The sequence below is a fragment of the Hyperoodon ampullatus genome (genome assembly GCF_949752795.1).
Source record: "Hyperoodon ampullatus genome assembly, chromosome: 2".
NCBI classification, from domain to species: Eukaryota; Metazoa; Chordata; class Mammalia; order Artiodactyla; family Ziphiidae; genus Hyperoodon; species Hyperoodon ampullatus.
In genome coordinates this window covers 152,207,332-152,219,844 of record NC_136915.1, presented here as the reverse complement: position 1 = coordinate 152,219,844, position 12,513 = coordinate 152,207,332, and the positions used below count along the sequence as shown (strand labels likewise).

General features: G+C 40.9%; 1 protein-coding gene across 1 annotated transcript; it reads left to right on the top strand.

The window, feature by feature from the left end:
* Positions 1 to 8,405: 8,405 nt before the first annotated feature.
* On the top strand, positions 8,406 to 10,191 carry SPATA45 (spermatogenesis associated 45; the record flags this gene model as incomplete). Its single annotated transcript, XM_079723620.1, has 2 exons — positions 8,406 to 8,679; positions 10,118 to 10,191. The coding sequence occupies 2 exons, from the start codon at positions 8,406 to 8,408 to the stop codon at positions 10,189 to 10,191; spliced, it is 348 nt and encodes a 115-aa protein (XP_079579746.1).
* Positions 10,192 to 12,513: the final 2,322 nt, after the last annotated feature.

The window sequence follows — 12,513 nt, the reverse complement described above, 5'->3', positions numbered from 1 at the left end:
AAAATTAACTAGGAAGTGAAGCCGACAACATCTGATGCTGACAGCTTTCCCAAGATTCAGGACCAGGCCTCTACATACATACACACTACTCTAACCTCATTACTAAGCCTTTCATAATTGTTCTGCTCTATTGTACTGATAAATTTACTGAGTTTGTTTATTTTCTTTTTTTGGTTGCATCAGGTCTTAGTTGTGGCACGCAGGATCTTTTCTTGCGGTGCACAGGCTTTTCGTTGTGGTGTGTGGGCTTCTCTCTAGTTGTGGTATGTGGGCTCCAGAGTCACAGGCTCAGAAGTTGCGGTGCACTGGCTCTCTAGTTGTGGCACATGGGCTCCAGAACATGTGGGCTCTGTAGTTGTGGTGTAAGGGCTTAGTTGCCCCGGCATGTGGGATCTTAGTTCCCTGACCAGGGATTGAACACACGTACCCTGCATTGAAAGGCAGATTCTTAACCACTGGACCGCCAGGGAAGTCCCTTTATTGAGGTTAATATTAATTCAACATTCTTGCTAAGGAAATCCTATTCAGTTGGCTGGTGGTTTCAGAATATCACTTAACGACTTCATTTATTATGTTCAAGATGGTGACTAGTCAGCATTTGGTTTGAATTTGTTTAATGCTAGCTGAAGTTTTTACCTTCCCTGAGGGTACTTTTTTGGCAAATGGGAAGAGAATATTCTAGTGAACTATTCCCAAACTATAGTAACTAGAGGACATCTCTCTGAGTGCTGGGTATGTTTCCAAGACCACAATCATCCAGATCTAAGGACACTCTAGTTATACCCATCACCAACTTTTCTTTGGTTCCCAATTCTACGGTAGATTTTAAGCACTCAGCCCTTAAAATTGTCTGCAAACTATATGATTGGTGTCTCCACTTTGTTTTTGTTTGACCCTGCCACAAAACATCTCTGTAAAGCCCTATTCCTTTAACATTCCAACTTCCTGGATCCTCTCCCTTTTTCCTTTACCTCTGGCATGAAACAAATGGCTGACCAAAATTTGTAAGAAATGTGATCTCACAAGTCTATGTCAAGCTTTTTGTTGCACTGGGGCCAGATGATTGTCGGCTGACCCCTTAATAGGCTGTAATGGCTGCATGGATCCATGGCTAGAACGTATCCCTAAGTTCATAACCTGTCAGTGGAAAAGTGAATAACCACTCTTGACTGGGTACACCTTTGTATGTGATTACAAAGGAGAACCATGGGCTTATGAATGTCTAGACAGCTGGCATATGACAGGACAATGCCTTTTGTGATACCATAGCATTTCACTTCAAGTTCTAGTTAAAGAAAAAAATGCAGCCATAATCTCATAAATCTAGATAAGACTTGGCTGCTAACCCATATACTCTCCATTGATTACCATTGTGAAAGGATTTGTTCCTTGGACTGGTGCAGTCCATACTGACCTGTTGAACCACAGCTAAATTAACAAATTCTGCCACTTGAGGCTTGGCTCAACAGCAGTGATCCCTGGATTCCCTAGTGAGGGTTGTACTTCATTATCTCCTTGCAGAACAGGGCAGCGTCTGTGCCCTAGCCAACACCTCCTGCTGCAACTAGATTAACACTTCTGGTGAACTTGAATTAGAACTCAAAAAAATTAGGAAAACAGCACAAAACCTCTCTGTTCCCTATCAATGTTTTCAGCTGGCTGTCTTCAGCTATAGGCACTTAGATAAGATCAGGACTTCAAATATTGTTTACGATTATTATTAGAATTTTGCTATGTGTGCTTGTATTTAAACTTCTTACGCTACTCCTCACTCAGACCTGCTGCAAAACTTCTACAAACACCAAGATTGTAGTCTCTGAATGGACTGAAATGATAGTAAGTCTTATTCACTTGAACATTCGGGTAACTTGATGAAATTCCTGGATGATGAAATTGCTTAAAGTCATTTCCTGAATGCCTCCCTGTGGCTCAGATGTGGCTTAATCCTTATGACACGACTCCTTGATGTGGCTATTTAATCAGAGATTAAAAATTCCCCCGGATATGGGATCTGGTTTTCTGGGAGACATCCAGTCCATCCCAGTGATGTTAGACAAAGCATATCTATAAGTTGATCAGTGATGCTTTCAGAGACAAATCTGGATCAAAAGGGGAAAATATGAAATGTGAAATAAAATGGATTCACTTATGTCAAGGGGTTTTAAAATGGAGCCAGGAGGCTATTAAGGAGGTGGATCTTATGCACATCCTCACCCAGTTAAACCATGAACTGGGCCAAACCACAAATACGCCAAGGACTCTGAAAAAACACCTGAAACTTGTCACAATAATGGACTTTACACCCCTGCAGTGATAGTCTCAGTAAATCACTAGAGGGAAAAGTCACTAATGCAGACTTCCCCTTTTTGCCTTTAAGAAAAGCCTCTGACTTTGGGCTTCCCTGGTGGCGCAGTGGTTGATAGTCTGCCTGCCGATGCAGGGGACACTTGTTCGTGCCCCGGTCCGGGCAGATCCCACATGTCGCGGAGCGGCTAGGCCTGTGAGCCATGGCCGCTGAGCCTGTGCGTCCGGAGCCTGTGTTCTGTAACGGGAGAGGCCACAACAGTGAGAGGCCCGCGTACCACAAAAAAAAAAAAAAAAAGCCCCTGACTTTTACTCCCCAGCAGGGTACTCGTTGTGTTGCTACCTGAGTCCCTAATTGCAATTTTTTAATCTCAAATAAACACTTTTTCTCTTGATTGTTTCCTCCCAGGTTTATTTAGTTTGACAGTTTGCAGAGCGTAGCAAATGAGAACAAGTCCAAGAAAAAAGGGGTGGGGTACCTTAGAATGCAGCCTGAAATCTCTTCTAGGAGAGTAATCTTTGAACAAGGAAACTTTGTTGGCTTAAGAATTATTCAAATTGGGTTTCTTATGTCACAAATTATTTTTTTAAATTAATTTATTTTATTTGTTTATTTTCAGCTGCCTGGGTCTTCCTTGCTATGCGTGGGCTTTCTCCAGTTGTGGTGAGTGGGGGCTACTCTTCGTTGCGGTGCGTGGGCTTCTCATTGCGGTGGCTTCTCTTGTTGCAGAGCACGGGCTCTAGGCATGCGGGCTCCATAGTTGTGGCTCGCGGGCAGTAGAGCGCAGGCTCAGTCGTTGTGGTGAATGGGCTTAGTTGCTTCGTGGCATGTGGGATCTTCCTGGACCAGGAATTGAACCTGTGTCCCCTGCATTGGCAGGCAGATTCTTAACCACTGCGCCACCAGGGAAGTCTGTCACATATTATCATGTTGTAAAATAATGAGTGTTACTCTTGGGCACAGCACACACAACTTCCTGAATTAAAAGTCTAATCTATTACACATTTTAGAAGAACTCATAATGCTTGTATTGTACTTTATAGTTTACAAGACCTTTCATCTATTATCTTGTTTAATCCTCACAATACTGATATCAGCCCCATTTAGCAGTTAAGGAAGCTGAAGCTCAAAGATGTAGAAATCTTCCTCCAGGTTGCACTCTGATAAGGGAGGACTTGAATATAGCCCCTGGCCCTCAGGTGCCAGGGTTGTGCCCAACTGATGAAGCCTCTTGATAAGTTTTTTGCATATCTGGGAGCTTTGTTTTAAAAAAATGAAAAAAATACCTTCTTATCTTTAGCAAGTGCCCTGCTTTGGTCTGAATGGTTTTTGTACTCCAGTCTCATTAGAGTTGGGGGATTTAGTTTCTTTTGCTGACCCTTGATATAGTTCTTTAGGGAATTAATTTCTCTGGCATTGTGAACTGCTTTCTTCAATACCAATTTCTTCTATCACTAATTTCTGTAAAGAGATAAAGAAATGATGACTTTTGTATTTGTGAAATGTATTTCTGAAGATTTTTTTAAGTTGGAGACATCTACTTCTGAGAAAAAACATTTGAATAAAATAATTACCCAAGTAAACCATGAAGTTTTAATAAAATCAGTAAAAACAGCTACAACTTACTAAGTACCTACCACAAACTCTCAGACTATAAGCTCCTTGGGGGCAGGTACCTATTTGCCCTCAGTACCCAGAACAGTACCAGGCACAGAATAGGTGCTCAAGAAATATCAGTGCATATAATAAATTGATGCCAGGCACAATGCAAAGAGCTTTATATGCATATCTCATTTAATTCTGTTAAAAAACAAAATTCAGCCAAGTAGATCTGAACATTGAATTGGCTTTATTAGGCAATTCATGACCTGGGTAGCATCCCACCTAGCAAGTAGAAGGGCACTCCAGGCTTGTACAAAATGGAAGGATTTTATAGGAAGAAGGGTGCGGAAAGGGAACTATTGGCAAAAGAAAAAAAGGGTTGTTTTTAGGCCAGGATATCTTATTTTGGGGTCCGGGGTGGGGGTGGGGGAAGAGAAAGTCAAGATTTTCATCATGCAGATTGCCTCTTCTTCCTCTGAGGGATGAAGAGGGCCTACATGGCAGATTACCTTATTGGTGCTGACCAGAAAATTCCAGACTGGTTGATTAAGACTGCATTTCTGGTAAAGATGGAAACTGCAATTACATTAGGTATTAAATCTAGGCTTGGCATCATGGGCTTTAGTATAAGTGATGCCATTTGGGGTCTGTGGGTTTTCTCTGTAACAATTCCGACTCCTCCCTCCTCCACCGTATACACAAACACACAACTTAATGAAATAGGTATCTTTATCCCATTTTGCAGATGAAGAAACTGATATTAAGAGAGATTGAGTAATTTATTCAAGGACACATGGCTGATAACTAAATGGTCTCTCTGACTCCAAACTCTTAACCAGGATTCTATGAATGGAACAAAGTTGGAATGGCACAGATCAGAATATTCCATCGCCAGGGTAACATCTCAGTAGGCTCATCCACACCAGTGGACTTCAAATAGGCGTTGGGTTGCTGTATGATAAAAGGTAATTTATAATAATAGACCTATAGAAACAGTAATATATTTTCTGTATATATACATTTGATTCTTGTTATTGTGGTAGTTATGTTGTATGAAGTGGCCCTGAACACTGAGTTAACAGATATTGAGCCATTGCTCTTAGGGAGAATACAGGGTTAGGCTCCTGTGACCTTTGGCACAGCATTTTTGTCAACCAATCAATATATAATTTTCTTTTATGTGTGTTTCAGTTTAAAGAAACATATTTAATATATGTTGTTGATTCATTAATGTTGAACTCACAGCCGACAGCACTATAACTCATTATTGAACAAGGCTGATCTAACACACATAAGGCACATCACAGCCTTCTTGCTGCTTAGAAACACAAGACAGCACTTTAGCACTATGCTTGGGGGGGCATTCTAAACAGTGAAATCAATGAAAAGAACCAAAATGAAAAAAAAAAAAGATGGGACACTATAAAAGGACCAGGAAAAGGACACACATGGTATGAGAGCTGAAATAAGAAGGCAGAGAGCTGCCTTGTTGCACCCCAGCTGGGGATGTGCACGTCAAGGAGACTCAGATTTTTTGCTGCTCTGTGCATGTTTGGGGATGACTGTGAAAGCTCCACAGTATTAATTATTGGATAACAAATAAATTTTAGTGAGTAGGAGAATTTGCAAATATGGAATCCGTAAGTAATGAGGATCTACTCTATATATGTGCTTAATATTTTCAAAACCCTTTAAACAGCCATAGGTTAGGAACATTATTTATCTCCATTTAAGAGGTTGTAAAACTGGGTGAATTAACCATAGAAATCGACTTGTTCCTATGTCATACATACAGTCAGTTTCATAGGCATGTGGCCTCTACACTCACACAAGTGCCAAACCTCTTCCCCCACCAAAGGGCCCCACTTGCTCTAATGCTCTGCTGTCACCATCTTGAAATTCTCAGTAGTTTTTCAACAAAGGTTCCTGCCTTTTCATTTTGCTCTGGGCACACAAATTATGTAGCTGATCCTGATCACATAGCAAGTAAACAGGTTAATAACTGGGGGGACAAAAATACTATATATTTATCCAACTGAACAAAAAAAATTTTTTACAGTGCCTAATTAATATATTAAAGTTACCATTTATTGAGATTTGGTTGTACTAAGTTCTTTATTTATTTATTTATTTATTTTTTTTGCGGTACGCGGGCCTGTCACTGTTGTGGCCTCTCCCATTGTGGAGCACAGGCTCCAGACGCGCAGGCTCAGCGGCCATGGCTCATGGGCCTAGCCGCTCCGCGGCATGTGGGATCTTCCCGGACTGGGGCACGAACCCGTGTCCCCTGCATCGGCAGGCGGACTCTCAACCACTGCGCCACCAGGGAAGCCCTGTACTAAGTTCTTGATAATGTATTAGCTCATTTAATCCTTATGACCCTCTGTAATTTGGATATTTCCATTAAATATATAAGGAAACTGAGGCCCAGAGAAGGTAATTTAACCAAGGTCATACAGTTAGCATAGCGTGAACAGGAATGAAATCTTTTTTTTTTTTTTTAATTAACTTATTTTTTTTGCTGTGTTGGGTCTTCATTGCTGCACGGAGGCTTTCTCTAGTTGCAGCGAGCGGGGGCTGCTGTTCCTTGCGATGCGCGGGCTCCTCATTGCAGTGGCTTCTCTTGCTACAGAGCACGGGCTCTAGGCGCGGGCTTCAGCAGTTGTAGCACGCGGCCTTGGTAGTTGTGGCTCACGGGCTCTAGAGCACAAGCTCAGTAGTTGTGGCGCACGGGCTTAGTTGCTCCACGGCATGTGGGATCTTCCCGGACCAGGGCTCGAACCCGTGTCCCCTGCATTGGCAGGCAGATTCTTAACCACTGTGCCAGCAGGGAAGTCCCCGGAATCAAATCTTTTTGACTTCAAATCACATGCTCTTACCATTAGACTCTTGCTGGGTCTAATTTTAGTTGGCTCCAGTTTTCAGGCAACTTGTAATAAGGGTTTGAATTTTGTGATCTTCTCAGTGAATTTGTGACTAAGACATCTACATTTTATTTGCAGTAAATCTATATAATAGGCATTTAACAAAATATAAATTAGCTCATAAGTACATAAGAGGGGCTTCCCTGGTGGTGCAGTGGTTAAGAATCTGCCTGCCAATGCAGGAGACACCGGTTCAAGCCCTGGTCTGGAAAGATTCCACATGCCACAGTGCAACTAAGCCCATGCACCACAACTACTGAGCCTGTGCTCTAGAGCCCGTGAGCCACAACTACTGAGTCTGAGTGCCACAACTCCTGAGGCCGCACACCTAGAGCTGGTGCTCCACAACAAGAGAAGCCACTGAAATGAGAAGCCTGTGCACTGCAATGAAGAGTAGCCCCCGCTCACTGCAACTAGAGAAAACCTGCGCACAGCAATGAAGACCCAATGCAGCAAAAAATAAACAAACAAACAAATAAATAAATAAAGCCTTTGATTTCAACATGAGTCTTGTATTCTATTTATGAATTGAGCTATTTTCATATAAAGAATGATAATCCTTATTTTTTCATCCTTATCTCAAATCCAATTCAGGCGAATAGTCAATGGGAGCTGGTGGTTACGATTACTGTACCTAGGATGAGAGTTGTTAGGATAATGATAAGGATGGACGGGTTTATTAGTATGGGAAGGGTATAAACCAACATTTTCGGGGTATGGGTTAACCCAAGTTGAAAAGACTAAACACCTCTGGTAGTATATTTACAAGTCCTTTAAATATTGTAAATCTCCCTTGCAAATTTAGCATATCTGATTTTTAAGCACTTTAAATGCCTAAAAAGACAAATTTACAGGCCTCACAAATAGTTAATAAATAGTTAATAAGACTTATACATTTTAAAATTTGTTTTAACTATAGCCAGTTTGATGTCTTCTGTACTTTTTTTTTTGGCTGTGCCACGTGGCTTGTGGGATTTAGTACCCTGACTAGGGATTGAACCTGCGCCCTGGCAGTGGAAGCACGGAGTCCTAACCACTGGACTGCCAACAGATTTCCTATACTTTTTATAATAAAATACCTTTGGATATTTATTGGGAAAGAAACATCCAAAAATGTTAATTTGGTTGTCTCTGGATTACAAGTGATTTTAATTTTTCTACCTTATACTGTTCTGTATTTTCTTCATTTCTTACAATAAATACATATTATTTTTATAATCAGAAAAAGCAAAAAAAGTTCCTAAAAGCAAGAATCAATGCATAGTATCACTTTAAAAACCAAAATATATTCTTGTACTGTATCCTCTTTTTTTGGCCTTTTTTTTTCCCCTGAGGAAACATCAAGACCTTAGAAAGCAATAAGAAATGGAGAGAGGTTGGGGGAGGGGGCACAGTGGTGGTGGTATTTGCAGGAGGAGAAATACCTGGCTGAGGTAATCACCTGATAAAGTAACTGGGGGTACTGGTAAATACCTGATTGTGAATATTGGCTTCAAGGTCAAGCAGGCAATTGATAGTATTTTTTTCATTTGTTAGCAGGACAGCAAGAATCACTTGATTAGTTTGTCAGCATAATGGCATCTGTAAACAGAACCAGTGAAATAATTAAAAAACTTAAAGCAGACAAACATCTCCTGGAGGAGATAAATGAAAGGCGTGAATCCAACTGCTTGGTGGAAAGAAGCAATCAAGTCAGCTTATCGAGAGTTCAAAAGAGGCATTTCAGTGGTGCCTACAAGTCCCTTACTCATGCCCAGATCAAAGAACCTGTTCCTGACAGTGGCAGGAGCTCCTGGGTCAAACTGAGTCTCCTTGTTCACAAGGAGAAAAGGCACTTTCCGCTAAAAAGTAAGATGTTGTGGTAGGATTCCTATCCAATCGACAAGAGGAATCCATAAGTAAACTTAGGAGTTATTTCTGGGGTTGAAAGAAGTTCATATATATTGCTCTGGGTTAGTTGAAAGACAATCCGTCTGAAGTTAAAAGCATCAGTAAACTACGCTAGTTGATGTGAGATCTACTACAGACCAGAGATTCTCATATTCTTGTGCTTACAGGATCCCAGAGTCCATCTCCAGGCTGGCTCACTAAATAGGCTCTAGTTTGGGCCCTGGAATCTGCATTCTCAGCAGGCTAAGGTGATTCTGATGCTGATGGCCTGAAAACCGTATTTTGAGAAAACTCCAGAGGCGGCCTCTATCATCAATTTCTGTTGCCTCTGCAAAGGTTTCATGTGGAAAATTGAGATAAAATGGAAATGATTTTGATGACAAATATCAAACAAAAAGTCCTGAGAAACAGTAAAATGTGGAGGGAGTTTGGGGTAGCGGTGTGTGTGGTGGTGGTATTACCTTGCAGGGGGCGGAAGAGGAACGGGTAAATACCTTAGCTGTGAATACTTGTTTCTAAGTCAAGACAAGCAATTGATGGTATTTTTTTCCATTTATTTGGAAAAAAAATAAGAGTATAATTATGTTAAATACAACCAACAAATGATTAAGTTAGATAAGAAACAAAAGAATTGCCATACTGGAAATTTAACTTCTTTGATGAGGGGGCTGTGACTTTACACTTGCTCCATACTTTTTTTTTTTTTTTTTAAATTTCTGGCTGCATTGAGTCTTCATTGCCACGCGTGGGCTTTTCTCTAGTTGCAGCGAGTGCGGGCTACTCTCCGTTGTGGTGCACAGGCTTCTCATTGCGGTGGCTTCTCTGGTTGCAGAGCACAGGCTCTAGGCACGCAGGCTTCAGTAGTTGTGGCTCACGGGCTCTAGAGTGCAGGCTCAGTAGTTGTGGTGCACGGGCTTAGTTGCTCCGCGGCATGTGGGATCTTCCCGGACCAGGGCTCAAACCTGTGTCCGCTGCACTGGCAGGCGGATGCTTAACCACTGCGCCACCAGGGAAGTCCACTCCATACTCTTTGTACATGGGGTAGAGAGGGCAATGAAGCATAGCCTGGAAAACTGATGTTTTAAAGTTAGTCTGTAACAGCCATGTTTTTATTTTACTCAAAAAATAACTCTTTTACAAGGAGGAATGCCTTTAGTGTTCCTAATTCTAAGAGAATCTGCACAATTTCAGCCATAAAAAAGAATGAAATAATGCCATTTGCAGCAACATGAATGGACTAGAGATCATCATATCAAGTGAAGTAAGTCAGAAAGAGAAAGACAAATACCATATGATATCACTTATATGTGGAATCTAAAATATGACAGAAATGAATCTATCTACAAAACAGAAACAGACTCACAGGCATATTGAAGCTCTCTCTTCAATCTTCCAGTTGTAGATATGGAGGCCAAAAGAGGGATAGTCTTACTTAAACTTGCCTTAAAAACAGAAGACTTGGTGTCTTAGTTAGTTTGGGCTGCTATAACATATTACCATAGACTGCGTGGCTTAAACAACATTTATTTCTCATTTCTGGAAGCTGAAAGTCTGAGATCAGGGTGCCAACATGATTGGGTTCTTGGAGTGCCCTCTTCCTGGTTTTCAGAGGGCTGTTTTCTTGCTGTGTCCTCACATGACAGAAACAGCTACTTTGGCCTCTTCCTATAATGGCACTAATACCATTCTGAGGACTCCACTCTCATGACTTAATTACCTCTCAAAGGCCCCACCTCCAAATACCAACACAGTGGGTCTAGGGTTTCAGCATAAGAATGTGGAGGAGCACAAACCTTCAACCCATTGCACTTGGGTTCAAGCTTTGCTTCTGCCATTGAGTAGTCTCATGCTTTGAGTCATTTAGTGTCTCTAAACCTTACTTTCTGTATCTGTGAAACAGTATTTATCCTCTCTGCCTTCAGCGGTATTTTGGAACTATGAAATGTATTATAAGATATGTGACAAATACTTATTTTTTATTTTTCAGATAACACCATATTTGGATAAAGTGCATCTGCAGAGACACATAGAAATACCATCTCTTTGATCCTTCTTCAATGTCTGTCTCAATTATTTACAAATATTAATTATAAAAGAAGCCAAAGAAAACTATTCACTAGATCACCAAGAGAACATTGTCACGTAAAACATATCACACCTTCATTCCATTCCATCATTTAGACTTAGATGTTTTGAAAGAGGATTTGAGTTATTAAATATACTTTCAAAGATGGATGACCTAGGGCTTCCCTGGTGGCGCAGTGGTTGAAAGTCTGCCTGCCGAGGCAGGGGACACGGGTTCGTGCCCCGGTCCGGGAGGATCCCACATGCTGCAGAGCGGCTGGGCCCGTGAGCCATGGCTGCTGAGGCTGTGCGTCCGGAGCCTGTGCTCCGCAACAGGAGGGAGTGGCATGGACATATATACACTACCAAATGTAAAATAGATGGCTAGTGGGAGGCAGCCGCATGGCACAGGGAGGTCAGCTTGGTGCTTTGTGCCCACCTAGAGGGGTGGGATAGGGAGGGTGGGAGGGAGACGCAAGAGGGAGAAGATATGGGGATATATGTATGCATATAGCTGATTCACTTTGTTATACGGCAGAAACGAACACATCATTGCAAAGCAATTATACTCCAATAAAGATGTTAAAACAAAACAAAAAACAAAAAAAAACCTAACATGTATAACATACAACAGTGTTCATTATATTTGTCATGTTGTACATTACATCTCCAGTACTTATTTACCTTATAACTGGAAGTTTTTATTGTTTGACTGCCTTCATCCACTTCCCCCTCCTCGCACACCCAGCTCTTGCAACCACAAATACGGTCTCTTTTTCTATGAGTTTGTTTTTGAAGTATAATTGACCTACAACACTATGTTAGTTCCTGCTACGTTACACATCACAGTGATGTCTGTACATTTCAAACTGATCACCACGACGTCTAGTTATGATATACCACAAAAAGATACTACATAGTTACTGACTACATTCCCCACACTGTACAACTCATACCTGTGACTCATTTATTCTGCAATTGGAAGTTTTCACCCCTTAGTCTCCCTAACTTATTTTTTTCCTCCCCCAACCCCCTCCCCTCAGGCTACCACTTGTTTGTTCTCTGTATCTATAATTGTTTCTCTTTTATGTTTGTTCATTTTTTTAAAGATGCCACATATAAGTGAAATCATACAGTACTTGTCTTCCTTTGTGACTTGATGACTATCTTTAGTGTTATGTCTGGATTCCTTTCTCTTTTTTGTTTGTATATTATAGATTTTTGGTTTGTGGATACCATGAGGTTTATGTATATATGACTCTACATGTGACTGTTTTAAGTTGCTGATTTCTTAAGTTCAACTGCATTTTAACAACTCTGTATTTTTACTCCACTCCCCCAATGTTTACTATTTTTGACATGCATTTTTTTGTTTTGTATACCCCTTAAATATTGAGGATATAGATGTTTACTACTTTTGTCTTTTAACCTCCTTTCATACAGGGTTGATTTACTACCTTTACTGTGTATTTGCCTTTACCAATGAGCTTTTTCCTTTTGTAACTTTCACGTTTCTAGCTGTGGCCTTTTCTTTTTCATTTAGAGAAGTCCCTTTAGCATTTCCTGTAAAGCTGGTTTGGTGGTGCTGAACTCTTTCAGCTTTTGCTTGTCTGCAAAACTTGATCTATCAAATCTGAATAAAGCCTTGCCAGGTAGAGTATTCTTGGTTATAGGTTTTTCCCTTTCATTGTTTTGAATATATCATGCCACTCTGTTCTGGCCTGCAGA